The 25,186-nt window shown below is 39.2% G+C and overlaps 2 protein-coding genes across 5 annotated transcripts in view; both read left to right on the top strand.

Annotated features, from left to right (window-relative positions):
- The first annotated feature begins 117 nt into the window (after positions 1–117).
- rab35a (RAB35, member RAS oncogene family a) lies at positions 118–12,496 on the top strand. The gene is made up of 6 exons (XM_053618653.1): positions 118–420; positions 2,668–2,718; positions 4,708–4,831; positions 8,504–8,628; positions 8,801–8,925; positions 10,764–12,496. The coding sequence occupies exons 1-6, from the start codon at positions 369–371 to the stop codon at positions 10,890–10,892; spliced, it is 606 nt and encodes a 201-aa protein (XP_053474628.1). The 5' UTR covers positions 118–368; the 3' UTR covers positions 10,893–12,496.
- A 4,727-nt stretch (positions 12,497–17,223) lies between these two features.
- The window catches only part of cita (citron rho-interacting serine/threonine kinase a), a 93,323-nt gene continuing 85,360 nt past the window's right edge, over positions 17,224–25,186 (top strand). For 2 of the 4 annotated variants that reach the window (XM_053618658.1, XM_053618657.1), the window contains exons 1-5: positions 17,224–17,346; positions 17,812–17,912; positions 20,368–20,509; positions 20,680–20,855; positions 22,140–22,241. In XM_053618658.1, the coding sequence (XP_053474633.1) occupies positions 17,814–17,912; positions 20,368–20,509; positions 20,680–20,855; positions 22,140–22,241 (519 nt within the window). In that variant the 5' untranslated portion in view covers positions 17,224–17,346; positions 17,812–17,813. Of the gene's footprint in view, positions 17,913–20,367; positions 20,510–20,679; positions 20,856–22,139; positions 22,242–25,186 lie in introns of all 4 variants that reach the window. The other 2 variants (XM_053618660.1, XM_053618659.1) reach the window with 1 other exon arrangement.

The raw sequence follows: 25,186 nt of genomic DNA, 5'->3' as shown, positions 1-25,186 counted from the left end.
TGAAAAAGGAAACGACATGGCTGCAAAATTGTCATCGCATTGAATTGAACGGGATGCTCGTCATACCTGCGATTGTGTGTCTGCGCATGCTCAGTGCAGGTCCTTCGCTAGCAGGGCGGGTGGAATTATAAACCGCAGCTAGCAGCAGGCTAACAACCGCGAAGCGCAGAGAGCAGCCGCATGTCTTCTGGGTGTGAACCAGAAGAAAGTGTCGAAAATACCCGCCGGCTAAGGGGAGACATCTTCCGCAGAAAGACTACAGCCTCTCAGCCGGGGGGGAGCGAGACACCGGTTTACACCCAGCGCTGTCTTTTACACACCGGACATTGAAACGGGAAACGACGCGCGGATTGCGAGCGAGCAGTGCCATGGCGCGCGACTACGATTACCTCTTCAAGCTCCTCATCATCGGCGACAGCGGTAAGGAAGAGCGCGGATGCGGGACGGGAAACAGGCCTCTGCTAGAAGATTCGCCGCGAACTGGGGAATTTAATTGATTTTGTCTTGCTTGAGCTTTGCTTTAGATAGAAACGAGCACTACACTCATATTTGTGTGGTAAAATTCATTTAGAGTTGATGTTTATTTTTGCGCGATACACCGTAGCTAATTTAAGTAACTTGTTAGCTTGAAGCTAAGTAACACACACACACTCAGTGTAGCTAGTAAGTGAATGTAGTCCAGGGCGGGAAGTGGTGTTAATCGAGCCGCTTTAGTAGTAAACAATGAACCGGTGATTAAAAATATTTTTTTTATATAATTCTACCCTAAAAAACGGACACGACACATTTCCGGATATTAGTCTTAATATAGCTTTATGCTTTAAAAGTGCCTATATTTGCGTTAGAGGTGTTCGTGTTATTCTATGATCATGCTAGCTTCTCAGATACACTGATTATTAGATGATTTTGAATACGGGTGATTTTCCTGCACAGACTGAAGTGTCACCTGTAGATTTATTTCTTAACACAATCAGTCAGCACTTTGTTAAAAGTTAAAACATCCCCGGTGTCTAGGTTTGTCTTTTATTCATACACTAAACAGATATACAGTTCACATTGGGATCCAGTATAAGACACCATGCGTCAGAAGTTAGAGGTCAGATATGAACTTTCAGTTATATTATAGTTATAAAAACCGAGATCAGGTTTTTATTCAAAATGTTTAATGGTGTGTATCAGTCTTCCTTTAATTTAGAGAGATGTCTTAAATGTTGAGCTGGTGATTCAGTGGATATGTTGGCTCTCAGGGTAATATGATGATGATGATGATGATGATGATGTTTTGTCAATGGTGAGAAATGATAATAAAGGTGTAAGATATCACTGAGTAATATTATCAGGAGTTCTGGATGTAAGTGCAAAGCCAGACATCATGAAGGTTTATTAAGGATGGACAAGCACTTTCTGGGCTTCTGTGTAGGATTTAAAAAAGTTAATAGTTTGTCATGAATTATAGGGGAATTGTAGGCAGATCAGTGTTCCTGCCCCATGGTCACTTACCATTTAATGTCAGATGGTTGGGTATTTTAATCCACTTCTCAAGCAGAAGAGCTCTGTGTTTAGATACTTCTGTGCACTTGTGGTTTTGGAGGCATGAGCCGCCACTGTGAAACTTACATGCACTGGCGTGTATCTTCGTGGCACCTTTCAGTCTGATATACTGAAAGTGGAGATTATCTGATTTTGTACGTTTGGCCGTGTTGCGTCCTCAAACGTGCCCAGTTCAACTTTTCAGTTCAGATTTGTGAATTTGCAGATTGATTGAATCGGGTGAATTGGCTGCAAAGAAAACACCAAAAAAAAAACCAACACCAATTTAACCAAGATTGAGGAACACTGATCTAGTGTGTATATATATATTACATGTTGCATCAGGACAAATGCAGTAAACCACAGAAGAAGGAAAAAAAGCTTTTCTTTGTGTGTTTATTTAATCCGTAGATGAAACGGTTTAATGCGTAATCGCAGCGTTTCGAATTTTGTTATGACTTTTATATAAATACTGTAAACTAAATAATAATGTGTCACGTGAAGGTGTGATTGTAAGTCTGTTGACTCTGCGTTTACTTTTGTTCTCCAGATTGTTTGGATGAGATTGTTTTGTTTATTAAACATTCTGGCTTTCGCTGGTGAATTAATCATTTAAAAACAAAAAAACACAAGACCGTGAACAAACTTTGCCATCAGGCATGCTTCTTAAGGGATTCATGCTTATGAATATATTCATTCAAACTTTAATCATTAATGTAGATTTTATTGTTTAGGATATTTGTCATGTCATGCGCCTGCAATGTGGAACCTCATGAGATAACGCCTATAAGCGGGTCATTGGGACTTTCTGGCTTGTCTGATTTATATAAAAAGTTATATAGTACAGGCTGTTCGATGTCACGAGTTGTTTCAGTACAAAGTATGATGTATGTTGAAGTATTTACAGCTCACTTGATTTGCATGCCTGTTAGCTGCACCGTCTCATCCTGGTCCGATCCTCTAGGAATGGCAGCGCACGGTGTGTAATGAAACGCAACAGAGGTGTTCAGGCATGCCTACAAAATGACTTCTCAAAATGGTGTACTATATAAGTGAATAGCGTGCAGGTGTAGGTCACCGAGAGGCCTTCTGCTAATGCATGCCAGTGTTCTCATTACTTTCACTTTCTAACCACAGGTGTGGGGAAAAGCAGTCTACTGCTGAGGTTTGCAGATAACACGTTTTCAGGTAGGAAACCTCTCATTGTCTGCTCTTTTCCATCAAGCAATAGTCAGTTAATCAGTCAGTGAGTGAGCGAGGGTTAATATTCACAAAGTGGAAATTTGTCTTTGGCTTCACCACACAATATAAAACCATATAAACAAGGACATGAACCCAACAACCTAAAAACAATAAAGCGAAAGTACATGAAAATCAGTATAAAAATCTAAAACTCGAATATACGTTCAACATACACACACATGTATACATTCTCATATGTACACACATGCGCATACATATCCACGCCTACTCCTATACCCACATTTATGACTCTGCATTTAATATTCTAATGGCAGTTGGCACAAATGACATCTGATACACATTTCTCCTTGCCCATGGTTGTCTAAAACATCTCCTTGAAGGTTAAAAATAAAAAATTGAGAATGTCGGGGACGAGAAAAAAAAACCTCTATGATAACCAAAGCATTTTGTTGTACTTTTAGTGAATGAATATAATTTAACTGCCTCTCTTACCTACAGTCATGCTTGCTACAGTAACCACTTAACCATGCAAATTTTACTTAACATAATACTCACAAAGCATATGCAAAGCTTAACACATTATGTAGCCACATAGTTTACAATTAGAGTTTCTTTGGGATCATTTGAAAAAAAAAAAAGTCAAGTAAAGCTTTTCCACCTGAGAGGGTGATCCGGCACGGTGTAGTTATTTACCACTCCGAATCCAGAACTATCTGTACTTCAGTTGAGTACCTGTGTCTGTTTACAATACACAGCAGTACCCACGAATGTCGAAGGAGTTCTGTGAAAGTTGTGCGATGATTGACACGATTAAAGTGCTAAATCTGTATTTGTTATTTATTTATTTATTCTTTTTATTTTAAAATGTGTGTGGCACTGTTGCTGGTCTCTTTCACTGTGATTTCAAAGTGCATGAAACAGAGGAAATGTGCCATTCGAACAGTGCATAGGGTGCCAATACTTTCATCATAGCACAGACTTCGCCATGAGTCATTTGTTTTCTGTGGTTGAATCTCATATGCTGCTTTATCAGGTATACAGTACACTTTACAGTGACACTTACAGTAGTATACCTTATGTAGTGAGTATACAGGGAGAAAGATGCCATTTGAGATCCCGCTTGCGTTGAGGACGGATGTTACGGATTTGGATCATGAAAGAAACTTAAAATCACCGCGCTGTATGTCTTCGTGTGATCGCGCTGTATGTCTTCGTGAGATCGAGTTTAAATATCAATAATTCTGCAGCCATCCGTCGCCGGCATCGCTCTTTCTCTCCTTCCCCAAACTGTTGCCACAAAGTTGGAAGCACACAGTTGTATCAGATGTCTTTGTGTGCTGTAGCATTACAATTTCCTTCACTGGAACTAAGAGGCCTAAATCTGTCCCAGCATGATGATGCCTCTGTGCACGAAGCAAGCTCCATGAAGACCAGCAAGTTTGGACTGGAAGAACTTGAGTGTCCTGCACAGAGCCCTGACCTCAACCCCACTGAACACCTTTGGGATGAACTGGAACGCCGACCTCACCCAGCATCAATGCCCAAGCTAGCTAATGTTCTTGTGGCTGAATGGACAAATCCCCACAGCCATACTCCAGAATCTAGTGCAAAGCCTTTGCGAGAAGACAGCAGGCTGTTATAACTCCCATGGCTTTGGAATGAAATATTCAGCAAACACATATGGGTGCGATGGTCAGGTGTCCACATACATTTGACCATATATCGTCTCAGTGCCCAGGAAACATTACTGTGAGGAAACGCAAACAAATCTGAAATCAGATTTCAGCAAACAACCAAATGCCTGCAAAACACGAATGAGTCATTAAAGTAAATTCAGTTCTTTTTACTTAATGTCCTGAAAATGAAATGATCCATTCAGATTCAGATTATGACAGCGTTTATTATTATTGTTATTAGTGTTGTCCTGACAGAACACCATGACCTCCGAGTTCATTGGCGCTCTCTGTATTCCAGGTAGCTACATTACCACCATCGGCGTGGACTTTAAGATCCGGACGGTGGAGATAAATGGAGAGAAGGTGAAGCTACAGATTTGGGACACGGCAGGACAGGAACGCTTCCGTACTATCACTTCAACGTAAGTAGTGCACACCCTGGCCACAGGGCAAAGACCTTCAATACTGAGCCGGTTTTGTACCATCATCATTTACTTTATGTGAAACTTGCACGTGTGGGCACAGCCGAGGCCAAAGAGGGTATACGAGTTTGGTTTACGATACTTATTATTCAGTGGTATGGATACAAGAGAGATTTCCTAATGATTGAGCAGCTCTGTGTCTGGTTTACCCTTAAGGCCTTCAATCAGCCTCTTACTACTGTTTGTAGCTTTCCTGCTAAATTGACTATCGACCGATTGTGAAACGATGATGTCGGTCTTTTCCGTTGAAACGCTTCTCAGTTTTCTTCTGGGTAATTGAAGTTGGGCAGGACAAGAAGTAGGTAACTGAGGAAACACCATGTATGAATCAGAATTAGAAATAATCCCTACTCCTGTCAGCTACTCCTTTTTCCCCCAAACCACAGAAACTGAAGTGACGTCTTTTCCTTTCATTCAGCTTCTTTTATGATGTGTTGCATAAATGTTTTTCTTTTTCTACAACCTCTTCCACCACTGGTGAAAGTTAGTTGTTTATGTTCCCTAGGAGATGCCTCTGACTACTGACTTAAGTTCTTGTAGCATTCAACTCTGATTAAATTGTATTTAAGGACATATTACTGACTGCATAGTAAGGAATACAGTACTGCTGAGTAAGGATTAAAACGCAACGTTGATTATTCTTCAATAACAGCACGCCCAAAGTATTTCATTCCTCTCAAACCACAGCAATTTGCCAGTTGAGTTTTAATATTACCTTAAAGAATGATATGTTATACTTTTTTATCCATTTATAGTTACATTTAATGTTGTGGAACATCCCTGGAACGCTAGGACCTCTTATCAGTTAACTTCATCAAAACTAAACCGTCGTGCGTTCACCTTCTTTTCAAGTCACTAAGACAGATACTGCAGCTTGGTACTGGGAAATCCTCCATGCTTAGACTTTTCCAGTCCAGGCAGAAGGCTTAAAAACAGTGTTACCTCTGACTGAAGGTTGTGACACTGGAGAATAAATGTTAAATAAATACATGTTAAATAAATGCCATATCAACTATTACACGTTTCTCTTTGTTAAATAATATCTGTCTGTTATTAGTCATAGATGACGTGGAGCGTCTGCCATACAAGTCGCTGTGAGGAGCAGTTACTTGTGATACGTCTACTGTCTAAGCTGTAGTTGTAGAAGAATTAGTCTGACTCGAGAATTCAACAGCGCTGTGGTATAAATGGAACTAATGGCTAGTTTTGATTTTAAGGAAAAACTGACCTTTTTTTCAGAAAGACATCAACATTTATTTTTGTTTGTTTATTGTAAAGCCCAGCCAACTTTATAATCACCCACCCTCCTTTTCTGTCCAGCACGGGCAATTTTTACATGAACGAGAAACAGTAGATTGATGTGTCTCGCTTCCTTTTTTTCAGACAGTGTAAAACCACAAGTCTGAACTATCTTCCTTTTAGTCTATAAATTGAGTCCGTTGCATGAAGATTGGGTTCAGAGATCAAAGTTTAATTCTTAGTTTTGGTTCGATGTTATTTTCTGTTAATATGTGGTTCATTTGTTTTAGGTTTTTGCTCAAGCTACCAGTTTGATTTTCGCCCTTGTCCCTTGCGTGCAGAGATTTCTCCACATTTAAGGAATCTTTTGATGATATTATGTACTGTAGATGAGATATTTATAGTGTTTGCAATTTTACGTTGAGGAACATTATTCTGAAATTGTTCCACAAATTGTGGACGCAGTTTTTCACAGATCGGTGAACCCTACCATCTTTAATTCTGAAAGACTCTCCCTCTCTAAGATACTGTTTTTATTCCCAATCATGTTACTGATCTGTTGCCAATTAACCTAATTATTTACAAAATGTTCCTCCAGCTGTTTCTTATTAGTGACACTTACTTTTCCAGCCTTTTGTTGCCCCTGTCAAAACTTTTTTGAGACGTGTTGTGACCATCAAATTCAAAACTACCTCATCTTTTTTTCCTTAAAATGGTACATTTCCTCAGTTTAAACATTTGATATGTTTTCTATGTTCTATTGTGAATAACAGATTGGGTTTATGAGATTTGCAAATCATTGCATTCTGTTTTTATTTACATTTAACATAGCGTCCCAACTTTTTTTGGAATTGGGGTTGTACTTAACCAACGAGCTCGTGAACAATCCTCACAATACAATCTGAGCTGTGTGCAGTAGATGGATGAGTTGAACAGATGCTAGCGTTGTTGTTGTTGTTATGGAGGTTTGCTGGTATGCAGGAGCGCAGTGGTGTGGTCTGTCATTAGAGTAAGTGAATTTGAAGCTTGTTTTACAGCCAAACAGCAGTGAAAATGAAATACCAGTCTCAAGCAAGGCTGCTGACTTGCCACATATAAATAATGGAGTCTGTGGATGTGCTAAGCATGTGGTTAGTTTCTCAGTCAAATTCCAGTCATCGTGGTGAAACAAGGCTCAGATGTGTTCTTGCATTTTTAAGCCAAGTAAACTTGGAGCAAAGAATGACTTGAGATTTTACAGCTCATTTCAGGTGACCACTTCCTGTCTGTGGAAACGATCACAGGAAGTGATGCAGACACAGGTCACCTCAGCTGTCACTCCACCCACTTCCTCTCTTCGACTTGATAACAGCATGAGCGCCCAAAAGATCTTCAGAATATCACTTATTGGGTACATGTGTAGTTAGTTTGTTTTTCACATTTAATGTGGATACATAGTGAAACTAATATGTGGAAATAAATTATATGCATTTTTTTTCAGAGCCTCAAGGCGTCAGCCAAAATGTTGAACCAGACTTATGTTAGGTTATTGTAGGTGAAACATGGAATCATAAGTACATGAATATTGGTGTTTTGGCTTCTTTTTTTTGATGATATAAATATGATGAAGCATTCGAACAGTGAAAATCCTTATGAAAGCCCTAATAGAGTTTTAAATGTTTGATGCATTCATTGAGAATGTCTTAATGTTCATTCATTCATCTACATTAATCACATTTTCTTGGTTAGAGTCATTGTGGGTCCAGAGCCATGCACACCAACATTGACATGCATTCATTCACACATGTGAACATGGGAGAACTGAGCTCAGGATCGTTTTGAGACGGCAACGCTACTCGCCTCAGAACAGCGCCTTCCGTGACATAATGTTGAAACGAATATTGGAAAGTGCCCTACCTCTGGATGGAGCTCTCATCAACTCCAATTCCACATGGACTTTCTCAGTGTGGTTGTTGCTATGGCCTTGAGACTGCAATTACCACATGCAGCTTTGCACTCGGGTCTGCTTTGATGAACAGTGGACTAGTTAAACCAAGACTTCATGTAAAAACCATAATGAACTTTCTTTTACTTTCACACTATCCGTTGTTACCCAGATGAGGGCGGGTTCCCTTCTGAGTCTGGTTCCTCTCAAGGTTTCTTCCTCTTATCATCTTAGGGAGTTTTTCCTCACCGCCGTCGCAACCGGCTCGCTCAATAGGGATAAATCCACACACTTAAAATCTGTATCCTGTGTTTACATGTTTCTGTAAAGCTGCTTTGAGACAATGACCGTTGTAAAAAGCGCTATACAAATAATATTGAATTGAATTGAATTGAAGTGCGTATGGAATTTACGTCAGAAGTAACGTAAATGTTAAACTTTCTCTGCAGGTACTACAGAGGCACACATGGTGTGATAGTGGTTTATGATGTGACGAGTGCAGAGTCCTTTGTAAATGTTAAACGATGGCTTCATGAAATCAACCAGAACTGTGACGATGTTTGTCGAATATTAGGTAAGTGCTACTGTGTACTACGCATGCCACATTTAAAATCACCATGTCTGCATATAATTTCACATTGCAGTACTATTGTTTTCTTTGCTAATCGTGATCCATACTAGCGCTCATGTCTGTCTGGCCTGGTCTGTATTATTAGTTTGTGTTAACTGTTCTCTTTACGGTACAGTGGGTAATAAAAACGACGACCCCAACTCAAAGGTAGTGGAGACGGCCGACGCACAGAAGTTTGCGGAGCAGATGGACATTCGGCTGTTTGAAACCAGCGCCAAGGAGAATCTCAATGTGGAGGATGTAAGTAAACTGTAAAGCAGCAGGGTTTGAGCTAGAACTGTGCACAGGAGGGTTTTTTATCCCCCTCTCACAGACAGATTTACCACTCCAGCAGTTATTTCCACTTTAAACTGAGTACTGGGTCCAATTCTACCAAATATTACCAGGTAATTTAATCACTGTTGAAATGGTTTTTCTTTTTCAACAAGCACAATAAACAGACTGATTCATTTCAGCGTCTGCATTCAGGCTCTGATACGCCCGCGGGTCAGATCAAACACGAATAAAATATATAGGTTTCGGGGAAAAAAAGGCAGTTCAGTTTAATAGGAAAGGACACGAGAATATAGGAAAGCAATTTCACTGCATGCCAAGTTCATGTAGATGAACTTTAACTCCACAAAGTTGCAAAGTTTGGAAGCATGAGCCAAAACAAAGAAGAGTGCAGGATGGGAAAGATAAAAATAATCATAAATAAATTCTTATCACCATTAGAGTATATAATGTCCCACACAATACGAGTTTAGGTTGCAATAATAATAATAATAATAATGATAATAATAAGCAGCCTCTTTATTAATGCAGATTCATTCTTTTTTATTATAATTAATGATTTTTTTTAAAAAATGTAGGTCAGAGTGTTTCAGAGTCAAGTTACACATGTAGCTATAATAAAGCATTAAATAAAAATACAGCATTTAAAGGCAATGGCCAAAGTAAAATTAAATAGAAAATACTAAAAACAAATTCTTAAGTGTAAGAGGGAAATTTTTCAAGTCCCAGTGAAGTGCCTTGAAACGCGTAGCATTATTGGATGTGTTGTCAGAATTTCCACTGAAACAGGAAGTCAGGGCGGGACATATCAAGTGACCCTTTTTAAATAGCCAATAGCAACTTCAGTTTTGATTTCATGGGGACTTTAAGGTTAAACAGTTTCATTTTATCAGTGATTTAGGAGAGAAGTGTTTAATGGTAGTGTCTTTTAGATCTTTGGTGCATAAAATTCTTGGTTCATCTTCTTTGTCTTACTCTTTTTATTAAACAAATCCCAGTGCTAGATGATATTAAATCAGTAGCAGGATCTCTTTTCCTGCTGTGTTACTGTTTTACATACTCCAGTGCATTACAGACGTCTTAAGGAGTTAATTTATGGATTAATCACTTAAGCATCTACAGTAGCACTCACAGATAGCTCACTGTGTGTGTATGTGTAAATTATTTTTATATAATATATAATGACTTATTTTAGTGTTATTCTCAATGTGCGGTTCACGAGTTTAAATCAGAATCAAGACTTTTAGCTCACAATTTGTTTGTAGAATCAGATTTTGCTTTGGTACCAATCACTATTAAGCCAGTGAACCGTGCTGGATTAACAGTTTACAAGTTCATCCTGGACAGTGACATCATCTACATCTGTGTATCATCTGTATAACTGTGAAAATTGACTCCACGCTGCTTAATGATCTTACAGCTTCTAAAATACCTGGACCTATTTCAGAGGAACTGAAAGTTTTCCGAGGACACAATGCATCACATTAGAGTACGCATCGTATTACACAACAGAGAACGTGCCGAGATGTGTCAAGTTATTAAAGTTACAACATTAAAGTTGTAATTAATGTCATTATTGTAATTAAATTCGCTGTTTATGTTGAGGACATTGCTGAGGGGTTGCAGCAGTTGAGAGCGCGAGATGTAATGGTGAAAGAACACTGACACAAGCATTTCACACTTTATCTCACAAGTCTGTGTTGTACAGATTTAGCCAAGTCCTTTTTTTGAATGCAGTGTTTTTTTTTTTGTTTTTTTTTTTTGTTTTTTTTCTCTAATCTTCTGCATCTTTTTCTCCATCTCAGATGTTCAACTGCATTACAGAGCTGGTTCTCAGGGCGAGGAAAGAGTCCATGGCCAAGCAGCAGCAGCAACAGCAGAGCGAAGTGGTCAAACTCAGCAGGAACAGCAAACGCAAGAAGAGATGCTGCTAACAGACTGGAGTTGTAGCGCTACACTCTCAGAGCCAACGAAACATGCCACTGAACTGACAGGAGCCGGAAAACCGCCACAGAACGCAGCATCCCGAGAGAGAAGATCCAAATCAAATTTAAAGAGATGTATCTATATCTATATCGAAATCTACTAATGAAATCCTTTCGGACTTTCTATTTACATACACGATAGACTTGTGCAGACTCAAACGTAGATTTAAGTGAACATGGATTCAAGTGGCCGCGACGCCCTTTGTGCAAAGGTCGAGGCCACAATGGCCTGTAAAGGAGAAGTGTTCTCATTTATGTCTGTAATCATGCCAGCCCTCACCCACACACACGCACACACACGCGCGCGCCTATTTTGACATAAACACCCATTTGACATATTGGTATCTCATCTGCTCATTTTGTTTTGTGTCATATAGACAAGACTGTGCCATTTGACACAAATGAGGATGATGATGATGATGAATCATGCCCCTTTCTTCTCGAGTGCTCCTCATGCTTTTTTGATTCACAGGAAGTCTGACCAGCCTGGACAAAACGCTCACATTGCTGCCAATCCCTCATAGATGAGTTATTTTTGCTTGTATGTTTTTTTGTTTGTTTGGGGTTTAACCCCCACCCACCCACCCCCCCGACCTTTGGCTTGATTTTGTACAATTTTTTTTTTTCTTTTTTTTTTTTAAACTAACAAAATATACCACTGTAATCAGTTGCACAGGGGATTTGGTGCCACCAATCAGAGCTTTTTTGCTCTTACAGTGCCGAAGGAAAATACTGGACCTCAGTGCAGTGAAATAACTAAATATATCTCATATATGGAAAAGGGATAACTGTATTCTGATCTACACACGATAGTGCTATTGGGAGATTCAAATCAGCCCTTGGGGACCACATCCTTCAGCTTTCACTCGCCTGCTTCGCCTGGACTCGGGTGTGATGACAAAGTGGCCAACTATTAGCTACCACTCGTTCCAAAATCCAGGACAAGGTTTGGATCTGAAGACTCTTCACCTTGGAGATAAAGATATCAGAGATCGAGCGGAGCATCTTAAGTAATGAGAATAGTACTGAAGTTGGTAATATAGTCATTCTGAAAAATATCATCAACAGTTGAGGAATTATCACCAAATCCGGGTGAATATTCCGACACATACAAGATACGTATTAAAATCTAAATAAATACATGTGCGTGTGAGCACACACTCGTCTTTAAATAGCTCCTTTTGCATAATACATCAGCATAATCCAACTATGTTTTGAATTCAAGGCACAGAGCTGAACGGAAAATCCAATCGTGTTTAGATCTACACGTGAAACGGCACATAGGTTCGAACGAACGTCTCGTCAAAGAATTGAAACCGGATCGTGAGCCGTAAACGTGCGCGTGCATATCAGTATCGTAATCTACACGATGTACATATACAAACACGCATGTCTGTATGTAAACATCATTACGTGTGTGTTTTATATATGTGTAAGCTTAACGATCTGGTGTACACTGGAAGGAAAAAAAAGATATTTTGATATTTTGCCACTCATTCATTTTGTTCGCCTTATCATGAATCTAACTGAGGATAATAAACATTTGAAAGTAATGGACTTGTATTGGAATGTTTTTGTTTTTTTATTCATGCCTGCCTGAAGTTTTCAAAACGTATTATAATTTTGTCGAGCAAGTTAGTTCCTGTTCGTCACTGTTAATCACGGTGCAGCTTGTCGTGGCACCGAGACACCACAAATCCCTCCATGCTGGAGACTTTTCTGTGTTTTCTTCATAGCTTTGTCCCTGAACGCACTGACACTGGAGACTCCTTCCAAAAAGAATAAATATCTCCTCATCATATAAACGATTGCACTTGTTTTTAGTCTTTGTATGTGGACCATACTAGCATACAAGTTCCTGTGTAAGTTGTTACTATAGAAACATTAATATAAAGCGTTTAGAATTACAGTCTGCCCGACTGTCAGAGCCGCCATCATGTAAAGAATAACACAAGGGACCATGCTGTTATATGGATATAATGCACTGTATAACCAATGATTTGCCAAGTATTACAATTTTTTATTTATTAATGAACATTATGCTTCTTTTTTTTCCCCCTCCAATTTATTATTAGTCTTTTATGTTATGTGGAGCATCCATCATACAAGTCCTTGTGTATGAGCTGTTACTATAGCAACAATAGTGTATTGAGTGAGCACATTAATATTAACCTGTCAATCACGCGGCAGCCAGAACTACTGTCTGAGCCATTCTGTGCTGCAGAAATAGTGCACACCTACAGACCAATCAGAACTGAGAATTCATCAGCGCTGTGGTATAATACGCATTTACGAATATGAGTTGTACAGTTGTCGGAAATCCTGCCAGGTTGGCTCTACTTCCTTTTTCCTACAGGAAGCTCAGCACGACTAAAAAGTCTAATCAGATATATGTGTGAGAGCCTGGAAAAACCTTCACAATACAGGGTATCCCAAGCATCTCCGTACATAAGGGAAATTAACACTTTTTAGCAAAATGTCTTCCAAACCTTTTCATGCTGTATTTAGTTTTTATTATATGCATATTTTTTTTCAGATAGCCTTTAAGAATGACAAAAGAACAACGTATTGAATTTGTTCTCATGCCTGGATCGGGAAACTGTCGCAAGGTTGCGATGGACTTTAACAGGAAACATGCCGAGCGCATCACACACACGACACTGTTACCAAACTTATTAACAAATTCAAAAAGACCGGAAGTGTTGCGGACGTCCACGAACATCCACTGACAAAGACACGACCGACGGGATGCTGGCAAACATAGTCCCCTGTGTATGGAGACTTCTGGAACACCCTGTAGTTCACTATTACATGTATCTCAGAAGTAAAGTTCTAGCACTTCTCACTTTGATTATCACATTGTCATCATTCACATTAGTCTCATCACCTGGAGTCAAAGTCACTTGTGGAAAATGCAACACAAGTTCTATTGATTAAATTCTTGGTAGTAATGTCTTTTTATTCTGTCAATTGGAGATTTTACAGTTTTGTCTGCTGTCATGTGTACAGGCCATTGCACCAAAAAATAATAATAAAACAAATAATTAAAAAAAAAAAGTCATGACTTGTAGAATAAAGTACATTTCATGTCCCTGGTTTAGAGTGTGTTTGTATTTTGATCTTTCAAACTTGGTTGACTGATGATATTAGCTGACTAGGTAAAAGACAAGTCGATAACAAAGAATAATTTGGGAAAATTAGTCGAACAGTGCGTTGAACAATGAGAGTTGGTTTCATCAGGGTACACTTGCATCGTTCAATAAAAATACACTTACATTTGAATTTCATGGTGACGCTCATCAAAGAAGTAAGACAAGACAGAATGACAACGCAGTGGAATAACAAGACATTTTGTATGAAAGGTTCAAGTGACTAGCCTTTAGATTTCCTTGTTCTTTAACAGTGTGTGCAAACAGCAAACAGAAAAGTTAAGTCCTGACCTTCTACAGGAGCTTGTGTGCCTCAAGACAGGGATACCGTAATTGAGGTAGCAAGAGAGGTAAGACAAGACAAAACTGCTCATCCGAGTGGAACAACATGACATTTTTATTAAAGGTTCAAGTTCAAAATTTTAGCAGTACAGAGATGATAGAGATTACAAACTGCAGTTTTGTCATCATTCCACACAAGAGACATCTTTACACACAGCATGAAATCGATGTGTTTTCCCACCCTCTTTTGATTGACAGGATGCTGATGATGTGACGGTGGTAGAGCATTCGGGACATTTTGACTGCTGTTATCTGATTACAAACTGAATTGATTAGGCTAATGCTTGTTTCACTATGATGTAGCTAACCAGTACTCTAATCCCGAGAGTTTATCTCATCCCTTAACTAGACATCTTTAGGCAGACTAAACAAAACCAATTTTGGACTGTTTTCCAGAATACAACCAGAACAACATGTGAACATGATCTTATCATGATCTCATGATGTCTATAGCACAGGTTAGTGTTAGTGTTGAGTTCAATGCCCTGTTGAGTTGGTCCATCTTGCTAATGTATCCTTTGGTCTTTCTTGCTCTAGTTGTACTCATTTGTTCCTCCTGCTGGCACAGTGACTGAGACTCATGTTAGCGTGACAGCTCCATCTGCTGCTCTAATGTAGCTGTGAGCGCCTTCATCTGGCCTTTAGCATTCACCTCAGAGCAGCATGATTGTGGTTGTTTAGTCAAGCTGGAAGATGATTATAACACGTTCCATATGTGAGTGTGACTCAGTGAGGCTTGTTTTGCTTGCCTGTGTCATGATATCATGATCTATCTATCTATCTATCTATCTATCTCTCTCTCTCTCTCTCTCTCTCTCTATATATATATATATAGAGAGAGAGAGAGAGAGAGAGAGAGAGAGAGAGAGAGATATCATGCTTTTCCCCCTCATAGTCAATTTTTGTACAGTTTAATGTTTAATTTAGGATTAAAACCCAGCCCTTGTTATTAAATCATTCCTATTCTTGTTTGTGTTTTTATTGACATATTTCTAAGGAAATAAATGTGAGAGTGGGTTGGCAATGCTTAGGAGCATTTAGCAGCAATACAAAACTCAGTGCTTGGTTCATACAATTCTTTTTTAATGGATGTGTAATATGTGTAAAATAATTTAGAGATAAATTCCACAGTGCAGCGATAGAGAAAAATACATTTAAAAAAAATCCATCTCAAGAATACCATTCTGTCTAATGTGTGCTCTGATGCGTGCAGCATTTTCCTAAACTTCCTTCTGTCTCTTGCATGTCTCGCCCTCATCTGAGTGTTCTTGTTTCCGAGACAACTCTGCAGGGCTGTTGCCATGGCATTTGTGGCCATCACCAAGGAAACAGGATCCCAGCAGACCCCTGTTATACAGGAAAAGACTAATCAATGCTGTGGAACCCATATAGATAAGACCCTGAGAATGATGAACATATATTGGACAGAAACTGCCACTCCATCACTGCAAATATCAGATGGACTTTTGTGTCCTTGGGTTTACATGTTTGTGAGTGGAAAAGAGGGACAACATTCATCCAGTTTATGTACAGGGTTGCGTGGGAGTCTGGAGCCTATCCCAGGGGACCCGGGGCATGAGGTGGGGGACACTCTGGACAGGGTGCCCATCCATCACAGGGCACAATCACACACACATTCACACACTACGGACGATTTGGACTTGCCAATCAGCCTCCCATGCATGTCTTTGGACTGGGGGAGGAAACCAGAGTACCCGGAGGAAACCCCTGAAGCACAGGGAGAACATGCAAACTCCGCACACACAGGTTGGAAGTGGAATTCGAACCCCCAAACCTGGAGTTGTGAGGCAAATGTGCTAACGAGTGACAACATGAAGAATGGAAAAAGAAATCTTTCTATCTTTCTAGAAGTAGGAGTTGCTCCTGTTCACCCAGTGTCTGCATGGGTTACATGTGGGTTCTCCAGTTTCTTCTCACCTCCCAAAAACATTCCATTAGGTGGATTAGCTACTCTCATCCTAGAAGAGAATGTGTGTGCACGATGTCCTGTGACGTACTAGCGTTCCATCCAGGGCATATTCCCGCCTAATCCCCAGAGTTTCCCAAGCAAGCTCTGGAGCCACATGCAACCCTGACCAGAATAAATGTATTATTGAAAATCCATCCATCCATTTTCTATACCGCTTATCCTTCAGGGTCACGGGGAACCTGGAGCCTATCCCAGGGAGCATGGGGCACAAGGCGGGGTACACCCTGGACAGGGTGCCAATCCATTGCAGGGCACAATCACATACACATTCACACCCCATTCATACACTACGGACACTTTGGACATGCCAGTCAGCCTACTATGCATGTCTTTGGACTGGTGGAAGAAACTGGCGTACCCGGAGGAAACCCCTGCAGCCACCGTGCGCCCTGAAGGATTCAGTAATAAATATAATGATAATGATAGGTTGTGATATCAACCAAATATTAAAAAAAATTATTGACTCCGTGGCCATACTTCACAGATCCCACTCTGAGAAGAACTGTGATATGTTGACTGGTCACTTGACATGAATTGGTTTAATTCGAACCTCAATAACTCCAATCAGTAATGTCGACTTGGACCTAATGTGTTCAGGATTTAAAATGGCTCAATGTCTCTCTTTTTTTTTTGCTGTATACATTTATACTGTATATAATACAATATTTACGGTAAAGCTATTTTATCCGCTTTGTGAGCGTGTACGAGAGACCGTGTAGGAGGAGCCAAGGAGCCTCCTGACGTAATTTCCCTTCGAGCCAATGAGCTGCGTAGGAGCGCGCGCAAAATTTGAAAGTCACCCGGAAGTGACAACGCTTTCAGCTGCAGTCATGTTTTGAATACGCGCGTGCAGTAGGATTATTTAGACAAATATATTTTTTGACAGTTTTTTTAAATACAACACTACACTCATATATATTTGGTAAGTACTGTGTTATTCAAATGTGTGCTGTTTATAATTATTATATATATATTTTTGGACATTTTCGGCAAAGCTCGGTGCAACAATAAGACCCAGCCTAGCGACACTGAGCAACTTTAGTGCTAATTATGTTTATTTATTATTAACTTAGCAAAGTAAATGTGCGGTAGAATTAAAACATGTTGTTTATTAAAGTGTAAAGGATTATCTACCTGAGGTTTGGAGTTAGTTCGTGTATGAGTCAGTAATGTCTGCATGTTGACCGTTAGAGGTGCTCACGCCAGTCTAAACACTGCACTGTGTCCTTATATGTCCAATACAGATTAGAGAATGTAAGACTTTTACTGTTTCACTGGTTCAGTTCTGCAGTCACAGTTACAGTCCATCTTGACAGTATGTGTACAGAGTCATAAAACTACTTTAAAAGCCACCTGACCTGTAAAGTGACTCCTATATTCCCTCCAGTAATGTTGAAGTTTAAATATGGAGGACATGGCAGTGTTAAGGATCTGGCCTCAGTGGAGCCCATCACAAGCCGCTGCTCAAGACTTAACCAGCTCTTACAGGTAAATATGAGCAGGGTTTGGGGCAATTTAACCCATTTGTGCATTAAAAGTAATATAAAAGTAATAATAATAATTTTAATAAAAAAAAAAAAAATGTAGATTATGTTAATGTTTTTTCTTATTCCTTATTGAAATTATGAAACATGTTATGAAGAATATTTGGTAACATTCAGACCTATTATAAACAAAATAGAGCAATGTTTCGGATGTAATAATGCATAATTTCATAGGTAGAAAATTTTTTTTATCTTTTAAAATTAGGTTTATATATAAGTTTGGAGCAAAAATATATATTAATTTAAGTTGAAATTTTACGTAAAAAGTTACAGTAACACAGTACGGTCATGTGATTTTGAGATGATTTGATATTTTTCTAAAAACATCCTGTGCAAAAGTGTGGACAGTATGCTTGAAAGGGTTAATCTTGTGACTTAAGTGGATAACAGCTGTTTGGACGGCTGTGGCTCAGGTGGTAGAGCGGGTTGTCCACTAATCGTAGGGTTGGGGGTTCGATTCCCGGCCCACACGTCTCCACATGCTGAAGTGTCCTTGGGCAAGACACTGAACCCCAAGTTGCTCCCGATGGCAAGCTAGTGTCTTGCATGGTAGCACTGCCATTGGTGTGAGTGTGTGTGTAAATGACTGACTGGGTGACTGAGAAACAGTGTAAAGCGCTTTGTAGAACTGCTAAGTTTAAAAGCGCTGTATAACTGCAGACCATTTACCATTTTTGAAAAGAGAAGGGGCAGAAAACCACAATGCTGCGCTCAAAACTGCATCTCTCCACATCCCCTACTTCTCTATACTTACACCAGTGAATCAGGGTTGGTGTAGTTTTTTTTTTATGGAAATAAGTAATTATCAACTTTTAAATAAATATCAAGTTTTTTAGCTCTTCTTGAAACTATATCTCCCTCCTTTAATGCAAGACACAACACTTTTGGCCATGTCAAAAATTTTTCAGATTTTGGGTTAGATTGCATCTATAATACGACGTTTTCTGTAGTAGTAAAACGATTAAAACTAAACGGAAAAGTGTTTTGAATGTCACTGGTTGTGTACACTCATGAACACTCATAAACCTAGCAACTCTGAAGAATTTGCTATTCCCATAATGTTTGTTTCCTGATGTATATCTCAAATTATGTCATGATGATATACACTTAAATTTCCTTTATTACATTTATAAACCTTTTACTAGAGAGGAATCACATTAGAACACATTGTATTTTTTCCTCAGAGTTTTTTTTTTTCTTCTTCAGTATTTAGAACCAAATATCTCAGTTTCATGACTTGCGTTCATGAAAGGTCCTTCCTATCCTTATTTAGAAGGATATAACAGATCAAAATGTTGATAATAGTTGGATTTGTGTTAGATTTTGTATGGAAAAATAACAAAAATCCATTTGACAAAAATTTACAGTCTGTGGTGTTTACTTGGTCAAACAAAAAAAGACAATTTTCTGTTAACCTGTTCTGTACAAGCTGTACAAACCTGCAAATGCACATTAATGTAATTAGACTAAGCCTCTTTTGCATAAATAAATGTGCACTTTTGAAAAAGTTTCCTCCTGAGTAGTAGTGTCTTGCATTAAATTGCTTTCCCTTAACATTTCTTTACAAAAATGTAAAGGCACCAATTGCTAATGTATTCTCAAAGTGCCCTCGGTGAAGCATAGCCAAGGGGTCCATGATTTTTCAATGTCACTTCAGTGGGGGAATTCACAATCCACTGTTATCAAAGTGATTATATTAATTATAGAGATCTTATAGCTATTAGCCTAATTGACTGGTCACTGGAATCGAATCGAACGTAGAACTAAGTACACCTTTTAAATAAAGTCAGCTTGAGTCTAATGTGTTCTGTTGGTGAAAAATTCAGGAATAAAAAGCTCTATGGCTCTAATAAATAGCTAAAATATTACTGTACGCATTTAAATAATGAGATTAAGACTTGAATATTTGGATTATGCTCATAAATTTCTGTTAGGGTAGTCAGTGGAGTTTATTTTATTGTTAAAGTTATAAACTGCTGCACAAATTTTGAGAACACCTGCACTAAACGTCTAGCGCAAAAGTTTGCATCTTTCATGGTTTCTGGGTAAGAAAAGGAAAAATCTATCTCGCAGTGTTAGCAGTTTTATTATTTTTTTATCAAATAAAGAGTTTAAAATGAATCCAAATAACAATCGATAGAAAATCATTTTGCTTCGAGCCTCAGACAGGATTTGAAGAGGACTGTGTAGTATATCAGAGTAAGAACAGACGTATTGGGGGTATGATGGATAGCATGAAAGTTTGGAGGCAGTTATAGAGGCAAAGAATCCCTGTCCTTGGTAATCACACATATGGAGATGGAGATTAGGTATAAAAAGTTTGAGTGTTCCTTGAATGGTTATAATCTGTCCCGTCTCTATTTTCTATTTGATATTGTATCTGTGTAATGTTGGTTTAGGGGAAGAGCAGTGCGTATGGCTCGGCTGGAGGAAGCGAGTTGAAGAGGGAGACCCTGTTGGATGCTTTGCTTCTGCTCTATCAGGAATGCAGCTCTCCAGAGCTCATGAAGATCAAACATGTGGCCAGATTTGTCCACAAATGTAAGTCCTCACTGCATTGCTGCTAGTATATGATACATTAGGAAGTTAATACTAGCGCATGCTTGCATAAATTTTTCATTGATCAAGCTGCTGTACTTAATATGCGATTCATATTGATTCATATCGGGTTTTCTTTGATCATTGTGTGTGTGTGTGTGTGTGTGTGACAGTCTCAGACGTGGTGGCAGAGCTCCAGCAGCTGCAGCCATCTAAGAAAGATTTCGAGGTGAAGGGAGTGGTGGGCCGTGGCCGCTTCGCTGAGGTGCAGGTGGTGAAAGAGAGGGCCACAGGAGACGTGTTCGCCATGAAGATGATGGACAAGGACTGTCTGCGCACACAGGACAATGTGAGTCACCTTTGCACTATTGAAGCGCACTCGAACAAACAAACAAACAAACAAAAAAAATTTGTAAATATTTCCAGTAAACATTCTGACATTCAGGTGCATTTTGAGATGCACCTGTATGCATGAAATGATTTGAAACCATATTAGGTCGAGTGGCCTTAACAAAGCAAAGTTGGGCGATTTTTATGAAATATTCAAATATCCGTACCGCAAAAATAACAATAAAATAGTGATCTAATAGTGATGCTGTGGTCCAAATCAGTAATCAAATATTTTAAAGCCTTTTGTACACCACGTTGACTAGAGGTCGACTGATAGCGGATTTAACTGATAACTGAGTGGGGTTATCGGCAATACGATGTTAAAAAAAAACAAAACTACAAAATCACAAGTTCTTTTAGATAGGTGGTATTTCTGCCCTCGTACGTACCAGCAGCCTGATGATCTTCTCTTCTTTTTGTGTCGAGGTTCCACTTCATAGTGGAACCATCGTGGTAGAAGGATTAGCCGCTCAGCAGTATGATACTGAACGTTGGCCAGGGTGCGTCAGGGGAGGCTCCTTCTGTGCACACACATTCACACACCCATTCATACACTAGAGACACTTTGGACAAGCCAATCAGCCTACTCAAGTCTTTGGACTGGGGGAGGAAACCGGAGTACCCGGGGGAAACCCCCGCAGCACGGGGAGAATATGCAAACTCCGCACACACAGGGCCACAGTGGGAATCAAACCCCCAACCATGGAGGTGTGAACGTGCTAACCACTAAGCCACCGTGCGCCCAGCCTGATGATAAGCAAGAAAGAATGTCAGCATTAGAGGTCAACAGATCGATCGATTTTCCTGATTAATCGGCACAGAACTATTTCTGAAACTATCGGTTATCAACAAAATCCACACGGATAGTTTTTCCCGGTTGCATCCTTTGCAGGAGCGGCTGAGAACGATCGACTGTCATCATATAGTACGAGAGCGGCCTCTACAGGTGAAATAAAACCATCACTGACACATTTTGCTGTAATCGGCAAAATCGATCGATGATCGACCTCTAACGTTGACATCCTTTCTTGTTTATCGCAAGGCTGCTAGTACGTACGTGGAGGGCAGAAATATCACCTTCCTAAGAGAACTTGTGATTTTGTAGTTTTTTTAACATCGTCTGACAATATTTGGTTTCGGCATACTCTCTATTTTCACTAAGTGTTGCCTCACTCAGCTTTGTTCACCATGACTACAAGTCAACATGTTCAATTTGTGTTTTCCATTCCTGTCTCTCCTCTAGGTGGCATTCTACGAGGAGGAGCGGGCCATTCTGGCTCTCAGCACTAGTCCCTGGATTCCACAGCTCCAGCATGCCTTTCAGGACCAGGATAACGTCTACCTGGTAAGCGATGAAGCTGAATTTAGAAAAGTCGTCCTTGACCTTTTAGGGCATTATCAAACGTGCTACGCATCGCATGTGCGATCCTGGGAATTCATCTCTGAGCTTCAAATGAACTCTGCTGAGGGTCGTATCATGTGTGAAAGGAAGTCAATCCCAAATAACACGACTTGTTCTAATAGTCACGTGACTTCCTGTTTCAAGCTTGAAACACAATGGTGAGGAATGCTGCATATTGTAATGCAGATATTGATATATCAAGCAAAGAGAGCATTCAAGCATTTTAGCTATGACTAAAATGTTTTTTTTTTTTTTTTGCTGTTTTTTTGAAAAAAATTTTTTTATAGGTTATAAGCAGCTTTGATTAAAAAGTATTCAAATGAAACTGATCAGTTTAGAGCAAAATTAAGGAAACACTAAGTATGAGAACTAATACAAGAATTAAGTAAACATTAATAAGACCAAAAAGTGCTTGGGAAGGAATTTCCTTTTTCAGGCCACAAGCAATTTGTCAATTTGTAATGTTTAAAAGACAAAGCACATGGGCATTATAGATCTAGAAACAATAGCAATATTGCCATACAGTTGATCTGGCTTATTTCTTTATTTTGTGATTCTGGAGCAGTTGGAACAGAGCTGTTCACATCTGAATTTTTTCTTCATTAAAGGAGACGCCGAGATAAACCAACCACGGTTTGAACAGAGGAAAGCAGGTCATTTTGCCTCTTGGGCAGTACAGGGCACTAAAAGTACAACCTTACAAACACCTGCTTTGCATAACGTAGAATATAAGGCAAGCAGTAGTGCTAGGGCTGGGCGATATATCGATATAATATTGATATGATGATAAATGATTACGCGATACATTTTTCTTAGATATCGGTAGTATGGCATGTATGTGGTAGTATGTGTGGGAGAAAAAAACAACCCAACTTTAATTACAAATGAAATTGTACTACATGGATATTGTTGATTTTGCGTAATTTAATCTTTGTCTTTGTAGGCATTAAAGAAAAGTATCATCAAACTCCGTTTACCATATTTTATTTATTTTACTACTGTTTTGCAGACAGTTTGTTAGCTAAATTATATATCGTGATATAGATCGTGTATCGTAGAAATGTCCTCAAGTATTGTGATAAGATATTTTTGTCATATAGCCCAGCCCTAAGTACTGCCACATCCATAGACCCAGTGTGATCTTGTGTTTAGCTTGACGAGATTCTGCTCCCCACACACACACCTGTAGGTCAGATTGGATGGAATGAATGGGCTGTTTAGTGTAATTAGTGTCATGGACAGTGCAGAGAAACGGTGTCAGTATTTTTATTTTTTAATTTTTTTATGGAATCCATGTGCTAGGTCTGTTTTCAGCAAAATAAAAGCATTTTAATGGAGGCCGACTCAGACACAGTTGCCCCTCTGCATTCAGCTCATTTCTGTTGGGTCACATTGGCCGAGACAGTGAGTATGAAAGCTTTTAGTTCTCTTATTAAAACATGATCCGGAAAAATGGAGAGACGCAGAAAGCTTTCGGTTCATTTCTGAGAAACAACATTGTATTAAAACTTACCAAAGCGTCGTCATGCTTGTGTTCTTTGATGATGATCTGTTTGTTCTCAGCCCAAAATCTGTGCTAGTGAGATCTTAATGGTGGCCAAAGAGGATAATGGCATCTAAATTTTGTGAACGTTAAAGAGGAGCCACGAGGTACCTGTGTTATGCTGTACGGTGAATATTCAGATAGTATAGCTTCAAGTCTTTGGTCTTCAAGGCTTGCTTATTATGACCAGTAGAGGGACTCGCAACCATCTCTGGTCTTATTAAAATTTCCATCCTGGTTCCCTCATCATCAGGCACACAGACATTTGTTCAGACAGACTGCAAAGCTGTTTTTTTCCCCCCTAACAGAATAAATGATTTACCCTTTCGTAATTAGAGGTAGGGCAAGTTATAGATTCTTAAATGTGTTGTAATTCTTTCTTATAAGATTGGAAATAGGTGCACCAAACTTTATAATGAGCTTAGAAAGAAAAGAAACTTAGGATGGGGGAACAGGTAGGGCTGTCAGATCATTTTTTAATATGCATTTTAATTTGAATTTCATCAAATATTTAGTATTCAGATGCATCTGAATATTCATGAGTTTATAATTCGGTGCTGCAAAGACATTAGCAGCAGTGCTACACTGAGCCCTTATCATATATTTTTTTAATCATAAACCTTAACATTTTAGATTGTTTTTAATTTAAGCACAGTAATGCTAAAAAAAAGTGTAAAATAAATAATCTTTACACAGGATAAATCCCCAATTGCTTCCTGTTGATTGTATACATACCTGATATCCTTTATGCAAAAAATGCCAAAACAAAAGCCCCCCCCCCTGGGTAACACCTGGTGGTTACTGTAAAACCCCGTATATACACACACTACATTTTATACCTTAGGCAAGTGATTTTGTTAAAGCATAACTCACATTATTACATGGGATATAACAAGAAACATAATGATGTCGATGTTATATACACTGTGTTGTTTGAAAGATACAGCCACAAAAAAAGTAGAGTAGGGCTGGGCAATATAATTTATAATAATTGATAATTATAATTTCAATATCGTCATTATCGTGATTTTTGCAATACAGTTGTGCTTGTGAGGGTTTCCTCTGAGTACTCCGATTTCCTCCCTCAGTCCAAAGACATGCGTTGTAAGCTGATTGGCATTTCCAAATTGTCCATAGTGTGTGAATAGGTGTGCGATCGTATCCTGCGATGGGTTGGCACCCTGTCCAAGGTGTACCCTGTCTTGTGCCCCGAGTTCCCTCTGATAGGCTCCAGGCTCCCCCGTGACCCTGTGTAGGATAAGCGGTATTGAAAATGGATGGATACTGAAAATACATGAAGCCTATTTTTCATAATGAATGCAAATGTTAGTATTGTGTTTATATG

This window comes from Ictalurus furcatus, chromosome 28, assembly GCF_023375685.1.
Source record: "Ictalurus furcatus strain D&B chromosome 28, Billie_1.0, whole genome shotgun sequence".
NCBI classification, from domain to species: domain Eukaryota; kingdom Metazoa; phylum Chordata; class Actinopteri; order Siluriformes; family Ictaluridae; genus Ictalurus; species Ictalurus furcatus.
Note: the sequence above shows the minus strand (reverse complement) of the source record. Positions and strands in the feature narration are given on the sequence as shown.